At 50.8% G+C, this 21,471-nt stretch overlaps 3 protein-coding genes across 3 annotated transcripts; all 3 read left to right on the top strand.

Annotated features, from left to right (window-relative positions):
• Positions 1-1,118: 1,118 nt before the first annotated feature.
• Positions 1,119-2,422, top strand: PG998_014528 (uncharacterized protein; the record flags this gene model as incomplete). The annotated part of the gene is made up of 2 exons (XM_066881344.1): positions 1,119-1,503; positions 1,569-2,422. 2 exons carry the CDS (start codon positions 1,119-1,121, stop codon positions 2,420-2,422), a joined length of 1,239 nt encoding a protein of 412 aa, XP_066723475.1.
• Positions 2,423-3,994: 1,572 nt separating this feature from the next.
• Positions 3,995-5,782, top strand: PG998_014527 (amino acid transporter; the record flags this gene model as incomplete). Its single annotated transcript, XM_066881343.1, has 4 exons — positions 3,995-4,624; positions 4,687-4,886; positions 4,941-5,518; positions 5,565-5,782. Coding segments are annotated over 4 exons (1,626 nt in total), but the record flags the coding sequence as incomplete, so codon positions are not given.
• A 7,076-nt stretch (positions 5,783-12,858) lies between these two features.
• Positions 12,859-14,968, top strand: PG998_014526 (uncharacterized protein; the record flags this gene model as incomplete). Its single annotated transcript, XM_066881342.1, has 2 exons — positions 12,859-14,597; positions 14,896-14,968. 2 exons carry the CDS (start codon positions 12,859-12,861, stop codon positions 14,966-14,968), a joined length of 1,812 nt encoding a protein of 603 aa, XP_066723473.1.
• Positions 14,969-21,471: the final 6,503 nt, after the last annotated feature.

Raw genomic sequence — 21,471 nt, 5'->3', positions numbered from 1 at the left:
TGAGCGGAGTATGGAACCACTAGCCTGGGTCAAAACTCGGTATTTCAATCTCATCTCAACCATTAACATACCAGTCACCTGTGCACTGCTTCAAGGCTAACATCATTCTCGTATTATGGTATTCGATTCGTACGATCAATAACAACGTCTAGCACAGATATGGAGACAAAGGCTCCACTAAAGCGATCGCGATTGTGCTGGGAAAAATGGTCCGGCCAATGACGACCACGACAACCAGCGACACGGTCGTGCATTGTGGGTATTTGTAGGGTAAACGCTTTGCTTCGGTATGTGGAGTGATCATTGTCGAGATAAAGCGCATTCTAGCGGGTGGAGTGGCACGCGTATGAGTCGCTTTGACTGGACCCATTTAGAAACCCAAGTTTTCTTTCCTATGATTGCATCCTGAAAATACTCGCACCGGTGGATTATCGATACCTGTTGACATGTCAGTGCACTGCCTGAGAATAAGTTCATAAAATGTATACAAGGCATTAGCACTGCAGCATCCCAATTGTTCATGGAACATAGTTATCTACATACATAATACTAAATGAATCTCATTTTTGAACAATCTGTCTCGAAACGTTACTAGTTGATTGGATTATTTTCTGTACGCAAGCAGTACCACCACCACGTTGATCGCCACAACGATATCACCTACACCTGCGAGTTCTGTTCTGTCAGCTATTTGATTGGTTCTCTTCGCCATATCATTCACACTTCGAGCAGATCTCACCCAGTGATAGCCCTTGCGCAATCAGCTTGCGAGTCGAGGCGAATCGCAGGAATATTTGAAAGCAACGTTGACGTGTGGCCGTAAAGACTGGAACATCGCTGATTCCTTGCCAGCAGATTCTTGAGCAGCTTTGGGTTCTTCGTAGCCATTGGTGTTACCCGTATTGGCCTGTAAGCGGGTCGCAATCAGAAGGCTTCTTTCGCTCGTCAAAGGATAGTATCAACAACATTATAGCATCACTATTCGGAAGGAGCTAAGGTCTCATTTCCCGGCTACTACGACAACCTAGCCTCATGCGTTCCCCAATCTTCAGTCGAAGAGATCTCTGAAGTAGTTACATGTTAACAGCGCCTTCCTTTCAACACCAATCGCGACCAACATGATGGATCTGGCTGTTATTGGTGGTGGCAGCAAAAGCCACAAAAACCACCAGCATCACCACTTGACTATGCCTGGCTTACTCTTCGGCATATCGAGAGCAAAGGAGCCCGGTCTTGACTCGTATGCTTCGCTTGATTGGAAGATCGAATCACCACCAGCAATATTATATGGAGACGCCGAGAATAGCACTGGCGCCTTGGTCTCAGGCCAGTTGTTGCTGACTGTTAAAAAGGTATCTTTGGTAGTCGAAAGTCTGAGAGGATGGCTACACATTCACGTTAGTCACAAACGGCCATACCGGCATCGTTGCCCTGATTGCAGCAATCAAAAGACGGAACTCGAAAACTGGACTGTCCTGGCCAATCCGATTACACTTAATCAAGGTAAGCCTACTCACTACGGGTATAACTGCGCAGCGTTTTAACTGGCTCATTACCACATTGTACAGGTCTACATGAATATCCGTTTTCTGTCTTGCTGGATGGCCACCTTCCAGCTACTACCAACAGCTCTATTGTCGCAGTGAAGTATGAATTTACCTTTGAGGTTAAACTCAAACACAGATCTTCACTCAATCTTTCCAAAACAATAGACGTGAAGCGCGCACTCCCTGCACCGGAACTACCTCACCACTCCGTCCGCGTTTTTCCTCCAACCAGCATGGCTGTATCAGTACACTATCCTCAGGTCATTCACACCAACGAAAGCAACAAGCTGCACCTGCGAGTTGAAGGTTTTGTAAAGACCGACGCCGAGATGAAGAGCGTTGAGTATTGGACGCTTAAGCGACTCTCATGGAAGCTTGAGGAACACCTGAGTACCATTGCCCCTGCATGCGCTAAGCATTCGTCATACATGCAGAAGGTTTATTCGGAGGAGACAACCATGAAGGGAGTTAAGCGTACCGAATCCCGCACGATTGGCTCAGCCGAGCTTAGTTCTGGTTGGAAATCGGACTACTCGTGCAATGGTGGCGTGGAAATGGACCTAGAATACCAGTGCAACAACGCTCGTGCGGAGCCAATATGCGATATGAAAGCTCATGACGGCACAGAAGTTACCCATCAACTGATTGTGCAGTTGGTGGTTGTTCAGGAGTATGCCTCCTCGAGTCAGCCAAAACAGATTATTCCTACCGGCGTCGCCAGAATTCTGCGGATGCACTTGGGGATAACTCTCACAGAACGCGCTGGCTTGGGTGTCAGCTGGGATAACGAAGCACCCCCCACCTATAAGGACGTACCTCCAAGTCCTCCTTTATACGAACCGTCCCAGAATTTGAGAATCGCTGCTGATCTTTGAAGGGAGAGTCAATAAGGGACATCGAAGGGAAAGCCCATGCAGTTCAATATGCGTTCTCAAAGAGGCTCTCCTATAAGCAGGAGTAGAATTGAAATCTCCTACCAGCACCCAAAATAACTTCAGTATGTGCCATGGCGTTCGTACAAAAAACAAGGAGAGTCATAATAGCCCTAGCCTTCATGCAAAGTACGTCTCCTAGAGCCAATAGTGTTTCATTCACTTTATTGCAAATGCTAGAAATGCGAACGAGAGCACAAACATTTCAACTTTGCTTAGCATCCGTACCTGTTCTGTGTGGTGGAATTCGTCAATTTGCCCACCCAATATTTGCAACACTAAAGAGGAATGCGCATTTGGCAGTCGCCGATCACGATTTAAATTAGTCATTGTAACGATATATCGAGGGATTTTCCTTGATTCGGAAGGGCTTAGCTCGCTGATCTAAGCATGGGTGAGTAGAAATTAGTACAATCAAACGGGCAGTGCAGTAGTTTGATGCTAGATAGGAACGCTCTGCTTGGCGTTGGCGTTAGCGTTGGCGTGGAGCTGGAGCGTGCTACAGAGGGTCTAGGAGGGTCATATTGGGGCCCTCGCTTCGCCGCCTTTGCGCCGCGAAAACAACCGTCCCAGTTTCCGCATCTTGCCGTAGTTTGATGGAGTGAGGTATGCTTGCGCTAACGTACGATGCCGTGAAGGATGATAAAATGCAATCCAGCAGGATTCCCACGTCTGAGTTCCTCTGAATGTTGAGTATCGTCAAGCAGACAGTCTGATTGTCATTTGAATGGAAGACCTGCACGTGGCCAAAGATCGGCACCAAGCCTTGCAGGACCCCGGGCTACAACCTCAGGACTATAGCCATCAACGTATAAAAGTACCTTACCATAAGGTATTAGCTTTTTTTCTTCTTTTTTTTCTTTCTTGAAAGTATGGTTGTGTGTGATATTGTATCTGACTTTGGATTACGGGTGTCGTCACTGTGCTGGTTCAGTCCCACATGCATGCACTTGATGTATTCGCGAGTGAATTCCAACACTACGAACATGGCGGGCGCAGGTGCTGCAACAAGGTAGCCTACAGCACTAAAAAATGACAGTGATGCAACAAGAAATTACCTTAGCGCAGCGGCTGGGCGTACGCATAGCTGTGAACCAGTCGACGAGGCGCTAATAGAGATAAGTTGCCCGCAGGGTCCATTTTCGCTGTTGGGAATGCCTTAGAGTCCTGTCGCATAAGCCTGTTGCGTACCTCACCCCATTGGCTACGAATCGGTTGGTCTTGGAAGGCAGAAGCAGTGAAGCTGCAGAGCGATGCGTGGGTGAGCATGGGCCATGTCACAGAGCACAACCCCTTGCATTCTCCAGCGTTAATTTTTCATGGCCCGCTTAACCCGCTCAGCCCTCTGCCACGAAGCCTCTTTTCAGTCAAACGACCCTTTTTCTCTCCCTCACACCCGTTCTTACTCACTATCTTGTGTCTTATATATAACAGTGGCTGTCGCCCTTTACCTGCAAAACCTCGGAGGCCGCCGCCCGTACCTATTAACCTTCGTTTGATTCTTTGCCCTGCAGTAAAGCCGGAACATCCAAGTCGCCCTCTATGGATACGAAACGCGAAAACTTTAAAACTGCCGCCAACATGGCGCAGCCTATGACCGAGAAAGATTCCGGCTCCGCTGACGAGCTGCTTGCAGCGCTGGGTTACAAGCCGGAAATGTCACGAAACCGGTCAACGCTACAGGTAGCATTTATGTCATTCGTTCTTGCATCCATCCCGTATGGGTTGGCAACAACTATGTTCTATCCCCTGAATGGAGGTGGTCCTGTCGACATAATCTGGGGATGGGTTGCAATATCTTTAATTATTGTCTGCGTCGCCTCTTCTCTCGGTGAGATCACAAGTGTCTACCCAACCGCCGGCGGAGTCTATTACCAGGCCTATATGATGGCGAGTCCTGCTTGGCGAAGGGTTGCTTCGTGGATTTGCGGTTGGCTTTATGTTGTTGGCAACATCACCATCACTCTCTCGGTTAACTTCGGAACAACACTATTCTTGGTCGCTTGTGTCAATGTCTTCGAAACTGCCGATGGAAGCTCCGTTTTTGTTGGTGAGACCTACCAAGTGTTCTTTGTTTTCTTGGGAATTACACTGTTGTGCAACGCTGTATCGTCATTGGGAAACCGATGGCTCCCGATCCTTGATGTAAGCCGAACGAATACCCGACTTGGCGGAGTGTTCTAATCACCACGTGCTAATGGTCGCAGACATTTGCTATTTTTTGGACATTGGCTGGTGTTGTTGTAATTACGATTTGCGTTCTTGCCCTTGCCAAGGAAGGCCGCCGTAAGGCAACCTTTGTCTTCACTCACTTTGAGGCCAACTCTGGCTGGACACCAGGCTGGTCGTTCATGGTTGGGCTGCTCCATGCAGCCTATGCAACTTCATCCACGGGGATGATTATCTCGTAAGTCCATATTCTCTGTGACCTTGGCTTCGCCCTTTATGCTGATGGTGGCAGAATGTGTGAGGAGGTTCGACAGCCCGCAATTCAAGTCCCCAAGGCCATGGTTCTGACGGTTGTCATCAATACCTTCGCGGGCTTGCTGTTCATGATACCTCTTGTTTTTGTTCTTCCCGATATCCAAGCACTCATCGCTCTCAAATCCGGCCAGCCCGTTCCTGTCATCATCAAAAGTGCAGTTGGCTCGGCCGGGGGAGCGTTCGGTCTCTTGATTCCATTGCTGGTCTTGGCTGTTATATGTGGCATAGGTTGCACGACTGCAGCCTCCCGAGCCACGTGGGCGTTTGCCCGTGACGGGGCTATTCCGGGATCAGGTTTGTGGAAGAAGATTCACCCCAAGCTGGATGTCCCTCTCAACGCAATGATGCTCAGCATGGCCATCCAAATCATCTTAGGACTTCTGTACTTCGGGTCTACAGCCGCATTCAATGCTTTCTCGGGTGTTGGCGTCATTGCACTAACCACAGCCTATGCCACTCCCATCGTGATCAGCATACTTGAAGGACGTAAGGCAGTCCGCACGGGCAGCTTCTACCTTGGCTCATTTGGCCTTTTTGCTAACATTGTTACCGTTTGTAAGTAAATCAACCCAAACCTGGACCCCCATTCTGATACACACAGGCTGGTCCCTCTTGGCTATTCCACTCTTTTGCATGCCCTTTACCATCCCAGTAGATTCGGCGAGCATGAACTATGCCTCGGTAGTTTTTGCTGCTTTCACGATCATCTCGGTTGTCTGGTACGTTGTTTGGGGACACAAGCATTACGCAGGCCCCCTACTTAGTTTAGGTGTCCGGGTTCTTGATGGTGATGGCGATGTGCACCTTTCCGATGCATAGCAAGTTCGGTGACCTATCGCATGTGATTTTGCGTAAACGCCATGCTGTGCCCTATGTGGAAGACTAAGACGGCACTTTCGAGGTGTGATCAGGAATGTGCTACTAAATAGTCGAGGAGCTGGACACGGCAGAGTTAGAACATACTTCATGCGCAAGGATAATCCAAGAGTGCTCTTCATATTTCAGTGCAGTTATTTAAAGTAAACTAACGCCTACGTTTAAATCGTAGTGCGCTTGTGGAGGTGAGCGACTCTTCAACCAAGAGAGCATTGCCAGAGGTATAGGACAGTCTATTTCCAACAATCTGGCGGGCAACGACAACGCAGTCGCTTCTTCTCCTAGTTGCGCGTGGCTTGCCTCGCGTTTTTCGACATTACGCTTTGTGCCGCAGCGTCTAGTACCATCAGCTACTAAGACTTGGTGTACGTGTGCTCTGTGTTGTTACGTTACTACTGGAGCCCACAGTCGGTTCATACCAGTCTTAGCGTTACACCTGACCCGTTTTGCTCGATCGTGAGTTACTCGGAACACAAGAAGCTGCTTCTTCCATCAAAGGATCATTAGTAGGTCGGCGATCAGCCGGGATTCGGTTTTATGGCTTGTGACTGCTTAGATCATAAGCGCCCACCCGAAACTTCCTACGGTTCGCGAATTGCGCGGTATCTTGCGGGGTATCGAGCCGTATGGGACCACCTGATCAGCGATATGTTGTGTCCTTCTTCCCATCAACAAGGAAGCAAGGTGATCTTTGTAAAAAGTCCAGCAAAGTGTGCTTTCGCTGGGCCTGGTTTCTCAACTCTAATTCTGAGCAGTGACAAAATGTCTAGAAGCCTCTTGTGATCTGTCGCAGGCTCTGGAGGAGCAATTTCCCACTTAGCATCCTCCTTCGGTGTGTCTTGGAGAGAAGTTCTTGCGCAGCAGGAAGATTGGATAGTTCACCCTAATGGCGCGCGGGGCTGCGATCCTGCTCCACGTTAATAATGGTGTGTTCTAGGGGCCTGTAGTGCAATTTTCTATCATCCCCAACCCACCTTTGGTACCCCAGTGACCTCGAGCCCGATTGTGCTAAACCCACCGACCTTTCGCTGCAGCTTACTGATGTTCAAAGTGGAACTTAAACCATACGGCTACACCTTCGTCAGCAAGGGGACGCTGTCGGATGGTCTCGAGTGACTGCAGCACGAGCTCATCTTTTCAACTCCTGTCAGCACTTCGCCATCCACGATCCGCTCTGTTGCACCGCCAACGGCGCTAAAGGAGGCGGTGCCAGGCCACAAGTATCTCAACACTATAAACAACCTGGCCAAAGTGCTTTGGAGCCAGGGGAAGTACTCGGAGGCGGAACAAATACATCGGGAAACATTAGCGCTAAAGGGAACGGTACTGGGCCGCCGCGAGCATCCCGAAACGATCAAGAGATGGCGAAACCTTTAGTCGACTATCGATGCTCGCGTATATGAATTGTTAACATCGTCACTGTACAAATTCAAGTGCTCATGTAAGGTTATCTGGCTTCGAGGTTACACGCGACTAATTCATGTCGCCCATCGTTTGTCCAGATCTTATCGGCCTAATCTGACTTATCGATTGCATTATCGCTTACCCGTTGTAGGCAGCAAGGCGCTATGGCCACGCCCAGCCCCCGACCCCTTCATATTCTCTTTCTCTTTTTTTTTCCAGATTCCCTTTGCCGCTCCACTCCTTTTTCCGATGCACTCCCCTTCCCGGACTTGGTATTTAATTGATCCACTTGGGAAACTTAGTCAACGTCCTCCATCATCATCATTGTCTCTAGCGCCTGCAGCCGCCAACGCTTTGGTCATTGTCGACTGAACCACCCATTCCCACTCCGCAACGTCTCACGCTTAACCCGTCGGTTGCGCCGGATGTCGGGTTATCTTACAAAAAGCAACAGATACACGGAGAGTATCACATCGTCCTTGAAGGTCGACTGGAAATCACTGTCGACGGCAAGGTCATTATCCTTAAGGCAGGAGACCCCACGCTCTACGTCCCATCAAAAGCTGTTCATAGCATCCGGAGCTTCCCCGGCGAGAGGATGGTCGCGCAAGAGAGAGCTGAACCTCCAGGCATGTACAAACTCGAGTAAGTGCCAAATGCAGTCAGATGCAAACAGAATTGATCTCTACAGTGTCTTATTTGCTGTTTGAGTCATGAGCCTGTCTATTGACCATCCGGGTTCCCCGGTGCAAATAGGTACTTCAATGACGCACTCTCGGCGGGCGTTTTCAAGAAAAATAAGGCACACCTCGTCCGCGCGCTCTACGATGGTGATGGCTACCTGCCTCTAGCCTTTGGTATAAAGCCCTTGGAGGAAGTGGTACGTGAAGCATCGTTCTTGGCCCTCAATATTTCGCACGATAGGTGATGCGAAGCAGAGTAAACTGACGAACTCGTTACATAGCTCATGTGGATGATCGCAACCTTGGCGCGGGTCTTCGCGCCTGCCAAACCGAAACTACTTTGAAATCAGGGCCACCAATTATCAGTCCAAAAGCATCATCTTCACTCAACTGGCCAGCTGGGAGGGATGCTTAGATTGGAATACAATACCCTTAAGGTCGCACTATATCGAACCGTACAAGCAGCGAGAAATATAGTATACCTGGATTGAATTATCATGCGCCTACGCTCTGTCTTTGATCATCAGGGAATTTTTCTATTTTTGCCTCGACGATGAGCAACAAGGTCAACGTTGCCCGTAGCGTCCATACATAATCTACGAGCGCTATTCGTACTCTGCTTACTAGTTCGCATACAACCAGACCGAACAAAGACGCAGAGGAGAAAACTGCATAACTCAGCGAGCTGCCTCATTTCCCTGCCCTTTGTATCGATACTGACCAGTTTGAGGATGTATCTCTGTTTCTTCAGCGCTTCAATCTCGGGATCCAAGGGCAGGGTCTCCCAAACTTCTTGAGGCACCATACTTCTTCGAGCGCATGGGTCACGCCACATACCAATATGAGTTCATAGGCTAATCAACGCATCTTCCGTTAGCTCGCCCAGGAGGGCGTTTTGGGTATCAAACTCGATGTTCTCATTGATATACGCGCTATTGAATGTGGCCCATTTGAGATCATGGCGTAGCACCTGATCACGCACGACATGGGAGCCTTCCTTGTTTAATGTTAGTATAAATAGCAGATCAATAAGGACATCAACACCCGGATCGCAGCGGCACTGGCTACGACGGCCACGGGCGGTACGGTTCAAGAGCAGACGGACCGGCTGATGGACGTCGTCCTAGAAGCAGTGCACGTGCTGACTCCTAAAGCCAAGCCATCGCCGTACGCGAAACGTTGGTGGACGACAGACCTAACGCAACTCCGACGCATTTATACTTACTGGAGGAATCGAGCTCGGACCGAAAGAAGGGCAGGCTGCGCCAGACAGGACCTAGAAGTGACGGCGAAGGGTGCGGCAAAGCAGTACCACGAGGCCATCCGGCATCAAAAGAAGAAGCACTGGAACGAGTTCCTCGCCGACAACGACAACATCTGGAAGGCAGCCAAGTACCTCAAAGCGGGCGACGACACGGCATTTGGGAAAGTCCCCCAACTGATGCGGGCAGATGGGACGAGCACCTCCAACCATACGGAGCAGGCGGAAGAACTGCTTACCAAGTTCTTTCCTCCGCTTCCGGACGAGATTACCGACGAAGGGGACCGCCCGCAGAGGGCGCCCATCGAGATGCGCGCGATCACGATGGAAGAGATCGAGCGGCAACTGTTCGTAGCCAAGTCCTGGAAGGCACCCGGGGAGGACGGCCTGCCGGTAGTTGTCTGGAAAGAAGTGTGGCCGGTGGTCAAACAACGGGTTCTCATGCTGTTCCGTACGTCGTTAGAGGAAGGAGAGCTACCAACCCAATGGCGCCATGCGAAGATCATACCGCTCAAAAAGCCGGGCAAAGAAGACTATACTATAGCGAAAGCCTGGCGGCCGATCTCGCTGCTATCAACACTCGGGAAGGTGATGGAGTCGATCATTGCCGAAAGGATCTCGTACTTAGTCGAGACGTTTGGGCTCCTTCCAACCAACAACTTTGGGGCACGGAAACGACGGTCAGCAGAACAGGCGCTCATGCTTTTACAGGAGCAGATCTACGCTGCCTGGCGTGGTCGGAGGGTCCTCAGCCTCGTGAGCTTCGACGTCAAAGGGGCGTACAACGGAGTGTTCGACGTTAGGCTTCTCCAAAGGATGAAAGCGCGAGGAATACCAGACCAGTTGCTCCGATGGATCAGCGCTTTCTGCTCAGGTCGTACGGCGACGATCCTGGTGAACGGACACACGTCCGAAAGCCGTAGCGTACCACAGGCGGGTCTGCCCCAAGGGTCCCCCCTGTCTCCGATCCTTTTCCTTTTCTTTAATGCAGATCTGGTACAGCGGCGGATCGACTGCTACGGGGGCGCTGTCGCCTTTGTAGACGACTTTACGGCCTGGGTCACAGGCCCAACAGCGCAGAGCAACCGCGAAGGGATAGAAGCCATCATCAACGACGCCCTCGCATGGGAAAGAAGGAGCGGTGCGACGTTCGAAGTGGACAAGACAGCCATCATTCACTTTGCCCGCCAACCGTACAAAGCCGACCCGGCACCCTTCACCATCAAAGGACGGGATGTACGGCCCAAGGAACACGTCAAGATCCTGGGGGTTATCATGGACACGAAGCTCAAGTACAAGGAACACATTGCCGAAGCCGCGGCCAAAGGGCTGGAGGCCGTCCTGGAGCTGAGACGGCTCAAGGGGCTCTCCCTGCCACGGCGCGACAGCTTTTCACGGCGACGGTGGCGCCGGTGGTGGATTACGCGTCAAACGTCTGGATGCATGAGTGCAGGTACAGGGCAGCGAAACCCGTCCACCGCATCCAAAGGATAGGGGCTCAGGCGATTGTGGGAACATTCATGACCGTGGCTACGAGCGTGGCGGAAGCCGAGGCCCACATTGCCGCGGTCCAAGACCGGTTTTGGCGGAGGGCAATTAAAATGTGGACGGACATCCACACCCTCTCACCGACAAACCCTCTTCGCAGCAGCACAGCGCGGATACGGAAGTTCCGGAGATACCATCGATCGCCATTCTATCAAGTAGCGGACATGCTGAAAGACATACCCATGGAAGAGCTGGAAACCATCGAACCGTTCGCACTAGCCCCGTGGGAGAGCCGGATAAGGACGATCGCGGACGAGTCGGAAGCGGACTTTAGCGTCGAGCGTACAGACTGGGCGGTGCGCATTGCGGTGAGCAGCTCAGCCAGGAACGGGCTAGTGGGCTTTGGTGCAGCCATCGAAATACAGAATTCGATTCGAGGGGACTGCCTGCACTTGGCCCGCGCCATTACACTCGGTGAAAGAACAGAGCAGAACCCGTACACGGGAGAGCTAGCCGCTATAGCCGACACCCTACGTTCGTTGCCGAAGCTCCGGTACCGCAAGATCCTGTTCGTGACGAGGAACAAAGCAGCGGCCCTTACACTGAGGAAGCCACGTCAACAGTCTGGGCAACGACACATCGGTGAAGCCTACAAGGCCATTTCGAGCCTGCGAAGGGAAGGAAACAACATCGTCGTCGCCTGGCTACCAACGCATGAAGAGGACGAACTTATGGATCGCGCGAAGAAGGAAGCGAAGACCTCGACACGGCTAGGTGCCGAACCAGGGACCAAGATGCCAGGAGCAAAATCGACAACACTGAATCTTGCATGGGCCAAACGGAGTGCTTTGACCAAGCTGCCGGAAGGTGTCGGGAAACACTCCAAGCGCGTCGACACAGCTCTTCCAGGAAAACACACGAGGCAGCTGTACGACCGACTTTCGTGGAAAGAAGCCAGCGTTCTGGCCCAGCTCCGGACAGGGAAAGCGAGGTTGAACGAATACCTATATCAGATCAAAGCGGCACCGACCGACCAGTGCGAATGCGGACGAGCGAGAGAAACGGTGGAACACTTCCTCTTCCGATGCAACAAATGGACAACATACCGAACAGAGATGCTACAGTGCACAGACACCCACAGGAGCAACTTGTCCTTTTACTTGGGTGGCAAGTCACCCTCAGACAATGAATTCTGGGCCCCAGACATGGAGGCCGTACGAGCGACGATACGATTTGCCATGGCGACAGGTCGGCTGGATAGGAACCAGTCTTCCCACTAACGCGACTACTACTAACAACCCGTGCCTCAGACTGCAGGCGCCGCTTCAGCTGCCGAGGATAGGATGCTGGACACTTGAAGAAAGGCCTTCAAGCTGGCCTTCCAGGAAACACTACTAACACACGGGATTCCGAACAGGAACGTGCTGACGGAAGTGGAGTGACCAACTGGAAATGGGACATGCAAAGGCTTCGGGTGATAAGGAAGCGATTCATGAATGTACGGTAGATTAGCGTCAGTTGCCCTTTCGGCTTTGCCGCCCGGGCGTTAATAAATTGTGTGTGTGTGTGCATTACTTGAAGTACTCCATAAACGACACGTTGGGACGACTTGAATGCGCTTGTGAGCCAACTATGATATACAAAAAGGCCGAAGTTCACGCGTTCACCTCATGCAGCTTTCAAGCGGACCCTCTCACAGGCAGAACTGGTACAGAAGAAGCACTGGACCTCCTGGCCTCGGGTACCAGTCAACCTTGGACTTCAATTGGTACAACTCCCCTGTCGATTCTGCAATCTCTGGCGAAATTATCGCCGAAGCGCGAGTGGTACCCCGAAGACAAAAGGACAATGAAACGTGAGCATTGGGATGCACGGCATCCAGTGTTGAACCAACATGAGGCTTTCCGACCACTAGTGGAAATTATACTCCAAAAGTCGGCAAATTTAGCAGTCTTTGGGACTGTCAATACCACGGCAGTAACCAAACCTGTGTCGGATGACCCTCACTTAGCAAAGCGATCTTTAATTCGTCGGCATCTTCACGAAAGATCGATTGAATCACTCCCACAGCTGAGAGATGCGGAGGATCTGAGATATAGATCTCGTGGTACCCCAAGTGATACCAGCATCAAATACAATAACGCTACGGGATAGTGGAACTAGTGAGGGCAAGACGTCTTACGATGGCGACTGTGCAGGATCTTCCTGGAGCCTTCGCACAACGCGCTTCCATACACGGCTATTCGGAAGAATCGGAACAGCTCACTCTTAGCGAAAGGCTTGAAATAGATGTGTGCAAATTTTGGGGGCCCTTGGTCAATCAAGTACGACGATCAAGATGCGAGTACGAGGTGATATTCCTCTTGGCTACTATTTCGTTCCGAGTCAACGCACCTATGGCACTATTACGCACAATCGCTGCATTCTTCCTTTACCAAGAGTTACGATCTCTCGACTACCCCTTGACCTTGGAGTACCAGCACTTTAACCCGGGCCAGAGACCTACAGTTGAGAGTATATCGCGATTGATTGAGCCATTCCGGGTGTCTGGTCCAGCAGATCTACCTCTGATGGAGTTTGCCAGTGCAAAGGCAAAGAAAAAGCTTTTCCAAGCTCGGGCTTCCCATAAGGAAAAAGCGGACCAAAACTGCACAGGGTTTGCTGAGCACCTTATCCGGCAATGGCCATGTCAAAAACCTATACTCGCAGGACTCAAAGAGTCAAGTCTGTTGGACACACAGGCGGCCCTTTTGGCAGTACTTCCTGATTGGCGAAGATTACACGACAACCATGTTTTCGTGCAGCACCTTGAAAGCGTGCAGAAGCTGTTGAGCGTCAGATTTTCAGACGCTGCCATTTCGAGGCGATGTTTCGTGGTAAACGACGATGTGTTCAGTAGGCCGCCTGGGCGATACATCATACCGCGACTCGGTAAAGATTTGATGAAGACAGCTGCGTATGGTCCCTCTGTTCATGCTGATAGTGTTGTCCAATCTGTCTTGTGCTTAACAAGAAAGAATGCCAAACATATTCCAGCTGTCGCGGAGCGAGACTTAGCCATCCGAAAGGAATTGGAAGATATTATCCGACGCATCGATAGCCCCGACTCAGTCATTTCGGCAGCCTATGCAAAAGACCTTCGGGGCAGTATCCAGGCTTTGAGATCTCATAGGGAGAGAGAAGCTACTATGGATGTTCGAGCCCTACCAGGAATGAGTGATATTAAAAGCTGTATCAGCCAGCGATTCCATGCTATCGATGTCATGCTACGCCAACCAAATCGGTTGGTGACAGCAGCGCAGATCCAATGGCTTACAAACGGTCGACTTTGGCCGATTGTGACGCTAATCACTCTCCTCGAGCAGTTGCGCTCAAGTTCGAAGGTGACATTCGGAACTGGGTTGAAAGAAAGTATTGTCAATATGGGACTATCAATAACTGCCTTACAACGTGGCAAACGTATTGAGAAGTATTATCGGGCCAAGCAGGATTCTCGTGTTGAAGAGGAAGCGAAGAACTTTGGACACTCGAACTGGTCCCCGTATGAGCACACCGACTGGCTCCTACTCGAGATTGAGTCAGAGATCTTGATCCGAGAAACGCAAGTCGATGTTGCTCGAGCGATTGCCACCCCAAAGGCTGGGAACAGTGTTTTGCAAATGAACATGGGCCAAGGAAAGACATCCTGTGTGATTCCAATGGTTGCGACAATGCTTGCAGATACGAAAAATCTGGTGCGAGTTATTGTACCCAAGGCTCTCCTCCACCAAACCGCCCAACTTCTGTCGACCAGTGTTGGCGGTCTGCTTGGTCGGCAAGTCCGCCATATCCCATTTTCACGTAGAACATCAACAAAAGAAGACGTCATCAAGCTATACCGCTCGCTGCACCGCGAAATTCAGAGGCAGAGTGGTATAATGTTGTGCGTCCCTGAACACAACCTCTCATTTATGTTGAGTGGGCAGCAGCGGTTGCTGGACCAGAGGGTTCCAGAGGCAACTGTTATGCTGAGAACACAAGAATGGTTGAATATAACCTCACGAGATATAATGGACGAGAGCGATCACATTCTCGCGGTGAAGACGCAGCTTATATATCCTTCTGGCAGCCTTTGTTCAGTCGACGGCCACCCGACCCGGTGGTTGATAATAGAAGCTGTTCTTGCTTTGGTGGACATGCACCTTTACACTCTCGCCAATAATTTCAGCCATTCCGTACAGGTTGTCAGACGACCGCAAGGTGGCTTTCCTCTGCGAATTTACCTGCTACGATGGGACATTGAGGAAGAACTGATTCGCCGCCTGACCAGCGACATTCTCCAAGGGCGAATGAGTATCTTGCCTTTGGAGTTGCTCGGGCCGGAGGACAGACTTGCAATCCGCGAATTCCTCTCGGGCGGCAAGATGCGGCCACAATCAGTTGACCGCATTAACAAGCTTTGTCCCGATCAAATCCATATCCGACAAATAGTCTACCTTCTCAGAGGATTGCTCTGTCAACGAATATTGATCTCGACGCTAAGGAAGCGATGGAACGTTGAATATGGACTCCATCCAGCCAGAGATCCTATTGCAGTTCCATACCTTGCTAAAGGTGTACCAAGTGAACAGTCCGAGTACGGCCATTGTGATGTCGCGATATTACGTGAGTGGTTCATGGAAGTCCGCTCTTTCATAAACTTCCCAAGGCGGGCCCTGGATTCACCCGATGATGCAATGTTGTACTGACCTCATGATTACCGTACAGTTACATGTTTGTCCTTTTACCACGGCGGACTGACCCAGGACCAGACCCGCGAAGCCATCGAGCAAATGCTCAAGTCAGACGACCCAGCCAGCTTGTACGAGAAATGGATTGATGAAACGTTGCCCGAATACCTGCGAGATTGGCAGAGTTTGAATTTCGACGACCCCCAACAGCTAACCCAGATATGGTTCTGCGTTCGCTACCGTGTTACCGTCATAGATTACTACCTCAACACATTCGTGTTCCCCCGACATGCCAAACAGTTCAAGGTCAAGATCCAAAGCAATGGATGGGATCTTCCGCTCACAGCTTCCCGTTCGGGTGTAGGAGAGAGCGTACGATTCAAGGGCACGACTGGATTTTCAGGCACGAACGATAACAAGACCCTTCTCCCGTTGAACATCAAACAGGAAGATCTGGAACCTCTCTCTCAGACCAATGCGGAAGCCCTGACCTACCTTTTGCAACCAAGATCTAGAAAGTACTTCATGATCGCAGATTGGAACGGAAATCGCCTGCCAGAGGTCAAGTTCCTGCGAATGCTGAGCAGGCACCGGTACCGAATCCTTATCGACGCTGGTGCTAGCATCCTAGAAATGGACAACTACACATTGGCAATTACGTGGCTTCAAGTTGACAATTCTGCCAGCGCTGCACTTTTTTTTGAAGGCGACAAGCCAATGATCGTCTCCAAGCAGGGCGCCAAGACACCACTACTTGCAACGCCCTACGCCGACAACCTTGATGAAGTCCTTGTTTACTTGGACGAAGTCCATACACGCGGAACGGATCTCAAATTTGGTCCTGACGCTCGCGGCGCCGTCACTCTCGGACTTTCGCAAATCAAAGACAAAACGATTCAAGCTGCCATGAGACTACGCCAGCTTGGCACGACTCAGCTGGTAACCTTTTACGCCCCGCCCGAGGTTGACCGAAGTATCCGCGATATATGCAGGAAGAAGGACTACGAGCGGATCCAATCACCCGATGTATTACAGTGGCTTATGAACAATACGTGTGATGGCATCGAACTATTGCAACCATTGTACTACGCGCAGGGGACAGATTATTGTCGCCGTATACAGGCTGAGCTAGATTATCCCCGTTTCGTGAGCGACGATGATGAACGAAACGCGTATGTCTCTGCCATCAAGCAGAACGAACGCCAAACGCTGCAGCACCTGTACGGGCCACAGAAGAAGGGGAAAGTAATTGTCGCGGAGATACGAGGAAAATCACGACTGGCACCATACATGAGAGAGCTGGAAGCCCGCCGGAAAGGGTTCCAGGATACGGGTGCTGCAGTACACGCTTCGGCTTTGCAGGAGGTAGAGCAAGAAAGGGAGACCGAATATGAGATTGAACTTGTCCGACAAGTAAAACGACCACCCTCCTATTCCCCCCACCAGTTTCCAGGACTTTATCGAGACTTGGAAATCTTTGCCAGAACGGGCCGTATGCCGGGAGGCTCTGATTGGTTTGTGCCCATGTTCCGTGCCCTCTCTCGGACTGGGCTTGGAAGGAAATATCGGGTGCGTCGGCATCACGTCGGGTTTCCACTTTACCTATCAGGAGAGTTCGAAAAGACAGTAAAGGTTGTCGTGGAGTCCTATAGCGACCAGTTCATGAGGCCCGTTCAGTGGGTTCTCTACTCGCCATCGCCTCCCACAGCTGCCGTGGTCACGCCTGAAGAGGCCGAGAACCTTATACCCATGCTGAGGGGTGCAGAGGCCCCCACATACCTGCTCACATATGCTGCGCCAGTTACAAGACGCATGGCTTGCTTCAACTCGCTCAGGTTCTTCAGCATCCCGTCATTACCCGAGAGCTGGAAAGCGCCCACCGAACTGGTAGTAGAGCTTGGACTGTTTGCCGGTAGATTATACTTTGATTGGGATGAGTATTCAGCCGTTTGCCGAGCCATGGGAATCGACGAAAGCATGGCCACGACGGAGGATTTCGACGTCATGACTGAGCAGGAGACGACATCTCTAGCAGAGAGCTCGACTGATACGTCGACCCCAGCTGTAGATGGATATGTCGAGGCAAAGCCTAGTCAAAATGGTCACAAAGAGCAAGAACTGAATGGTTTCACTTCGAAGCCATTTACATTCATGCGAGAGTGGCTATCGGTACGTCGACGAGGCCAGGACATCGCCCACAGCCCCATGGGATTCATCGCCAACGCGAAGCCCCTTCACGCCGACCTGCCCTTCTTTCGACGTCCTAGAGAGGACGTCGGCGTGACTACGGCATCATTTGCGCTCGTGCCTGCCGCCGTGCTTGGCCCAGAGGGTGCTCCTATCCCTGCTGGCCGTGATGAAGATATGGATGTGGGAAACTATGATGCGGAAGCTGAATTGCGGGATGATGAATCCCATGAAGACATCGAGTACGATGAGGAGGACAAGTATCAAGATAAGGACTGATCTTGCCGTGACCGGCGCATACAACTTCCTATAGAACTGCTATTTCATTGTATGTTTCATATGACGGATTATGATTAATGGAGAAATGGGGGTCGTGGAAGAGATAGTCCTATAGCAGACAGCGTCGCTAATTTTGGCGGAGCATAGGAGCAGGTAAAGCAAGAGAAGCACATAGAGGGCCATGCAGATCTAGATATTCCCTTTACATCCTGCGTTTTTGTTACTTTTAGGAGAGCGAGATACAATAGATTCATCAATGGAACAGCTTAGAAGATTCATTGCAGAAGAGCCTTGGGAAGTTGTTACATATATCCGTCTTCTTTTGGCCACACCCTGATCTTCATACTTTGGTCTCAGTGTAGCCAACGAGGTTCCTGTGCGCCGGGGGTTGGTCAGCAGCTGGCGGAGCCAACGGAGGCACCCTTTCCAATTTCGAATGACCCCCCCTCTCGCGTACACGGATGTCGAGAAGGGCGGCTTCCAGTCCTTTGAGCTCTGGGTGAGGGTTGGTGAGGCGGCACACTTCGTTGCGGACTGCGCTTGCCCCCTGGGACGGGACACAGTCTGGGAGATCGCCCCTCTGTTTCTTGATGGAACTGGAGAAGTTGAACGACGTAGTTGCCCTCTTGAACCAAGAATTATTCCTCCTGGACCGAGACGTGCCACTTTCTACCAACAATGATACAGCATCGTTCGATTTCTTGCCCATGGGAGGCAAATTTCTGCCTGACAAAGCCCAATAACCCCTCCAAAATTTACAGAATCCCATCCTTCTACTCCGTGACCACCCCTCCAATCCACGGAGGTTTTTGCATAGCAAGATAACGTGGTTCCCCTAATCAGAAGGTACGCTAGCCAGGACCCAGAAAATGGTACAGCTGTAGTCTACCGAGTTCAACACTCAACGCCTAACCAGTGCTGGCATCATACACGCAAAGTCAATCAATGAAATGATGCCGTCATCCAAACATCGTATGCGAGTTGGTGACATAGTACCCATCCCCGCAAAAGCAATTATCTCGAGATATGGTGGCTCGAGGTGAAAGCCATTCGTAATGCTAGCGCATCATCTTGCTAGCGTCTTAGTGCTTGGCTTTAACCAATGAAACGTGGGGTATAAGCTTTACCATCTGCGGGAAGGTGCGGCTGACGGTAAAACCATCTTCCAGCCCGGCCAAGTTTATATGAATTAAATTGTCTGATTAACTGATTCAACCCAACCATCCTTACCTTCCTCACCATCCTCACCATCCTCACCATCCTCACCATCCTCACCATCCTCACCATCCTCACCATCCTCACCATCCTCACCATCCTCACCATCCTCACCATCCTCACCATCCTCACCATCCTCACCATCCTCACCATCCTCACCATCCTCACCATCCTCACCATCCTCACCATCCTCACCATCCTCACCATCCTCACCATCCTCACCATCATGAACTCACCCTGGCTGGAATATAGCCCTTTCGATGCACTCGGTCTTGACCCGGCCAATTACGACCCACCAGCTATTCAAAAAGCGTTCCGAATCGCCGTACTGCATTGCCACCCCGATCACCGTGGTGAACACGTGCCACACGATAGATGGCCTACCGTCGACCATGCACGAGCTTCAAGGGATTTCCTTCTTTCCACCGGAGGATGCGAAAGCTTCTACCAGGATTACCCAAGATCATTTTTCCCTGCCGGCTGCAATGCAGGCGATCCCATTGCCTACAGCATTGTTGACAAGACCGGATTCGTCACATGTCCCTACTGCTACATGGTCACTAAAACCACATCAGAGGCCGATCATCTGAACAATTCGCACCACTTGCGAAATTGCACTCTTTGCGAATCTTATATACCTCTTAGTGGTATTGATGAACATCACCAAGCTGAGCATATCTGCCAAATATGTTGGGGGGAGGTTGTGAGTATGGCTGAACATACGATCGATGTGCATACCTGTGGACATTGCAACTCCGTGCTTGATGATCCCCAGAAACACTTACAGATGCAAGCTTGTTTTCTCTGCCAAGCGAAAAAGATTGAGGTTTTGATGCCCGCTTGTTTACTGCAGAATCATCTCACTTCCCATCATGAATTGCAACTATGCCCAAGGTGCAAGCCCGAAAGAGAAGGGTTTGCCAACCATGTTGCCAAGTATCATGAGTGGATCGAGTGCCCAAAATGCGAAACAATCATCGCGAGTGGGTCCCTCTTTTCACACATGAAGCAAAAGGATCGGTGGCAAAGGTGCCCGGATTGCCCCGATCTCGAGTCAGAGTTCGAGAGGAGTCATATCGAACTTTACCACCTAGAGAAGCACTGTGACGAATGCGATCTAACTCTAGCGGCTGCGATCTTCGATTACCACCTTACCACGGTTCACTTCTGGGTAAAATGCGATGATTGCGGCAAAGTGCTGAGGCAGGAGGAACTCGATACACATCGCCGGGTGGTACATAACGTCCAAACATGCCCCGTACCAGCCTGTTTCGAGGTCCTTGCCGAAACTCGACTTGCGCAACACATTATTGATTCTCATTCGGAGAAGACCTGTCCATTGTGTCGTCACTCTGCGGTGGACATGGTTCCACACATAACGGATCATTTAGTCGGCGGTTCTTTTGATTTAGTAACACATCCCATTGTCGAGTCATCATCCATTGCCCAAGAGAAAGAGGAAGAGAAAGTCCGTTGCCGTACTTGCGATTTTCAAGGATCTCGTCCCGAGGTGGGCTCACATACGAAGACCGCTCATGAGTAAGTACTCAGACCATGTGCAAATATGTTAGCTTACAAAGTGTTAGAAAACGCGAAAAGTCCGATAAGATCCGATGCAAGTATTGTGATAAAGTATGGCCACCAAAAATATACGGCGTCATGAAGGACCATGCAAGAAGCGCAAATTAGGACAGCAGGAGTGAAGTTGTGTGACAAGGGCAGTAAGGGCTTGGGTCTGATTCAGCTAATAATTGACTATGGCACTTCTAGGAGCTCTGGTTTCCTTCTCTCTTTTCGAGAGGGTGATTCGTCGGGTTTACATACACCACATCGAGCATCCTTTGTCCCCTAGCCGCTGTATCCCTCCAGGAACGTAGTTTATCCGGCTGGGCCGTTCTGCATACCTTAGCTGGCATGCGTGTGACAAATGGCTTAATAGTGCCTTCTATCTTCTCACCTCTAGTCACTCCAGCTTCCGCAATCCTGAAGACTCCTCCACCAACGGTACGCTTTTCCTGTGGCTGACGAAAGCAGCCACCCCTTAACCCGCTTCTTCCAACTCCTTCCGACATTCATACTCACAGGCAAGACACCAGTGCAGATTATCATACTAGGAAGACTTGTGGAAGAGGATGAGATGGAAGGGTAATTGACCTAACCATGTACCCTAATGACAGAAGGTATCTACCTCGGTGGGCTCATCCGTCTGGAATTGACTTTCTTCTTATGCCACCTAAAGGTCAACAATACGCGCAGGGTAATCAGCGCCAGCCCCCAACCGCAGCTCCGACCCCAATGCCAACCTTAGCTGCTGTGGATGTTGCTCCTGTCGTGGCTGTAATACTAGTTTCAGGGACGATGTAGTTCGTTTCTGGCGGCACGGCGGTCATGGACGGGGCTACGGTG

The sequence above is a fragment of the Apiospora kogelbergensis genome (assembly GCF_038363985.1).
Source record: "Apiospora kogelbergensis strain CBS 113332 chromosome Unknown utg000012l_segment0_segment0, whole genome shotgun sequence".
NCBI classification, from domain to species: domain Eukaryota; kingdom Fungi; phylum Ascomycota; class Sordariomycetes; order Amphisphaeriales; family Apiosporaceae; genus Apiospora; species Apiospora kogelbergensis.
Note: the sequence above shows the minus strand (reverse complement) of the source record. Positions and strands in the feature narration are given on the sequence as shown.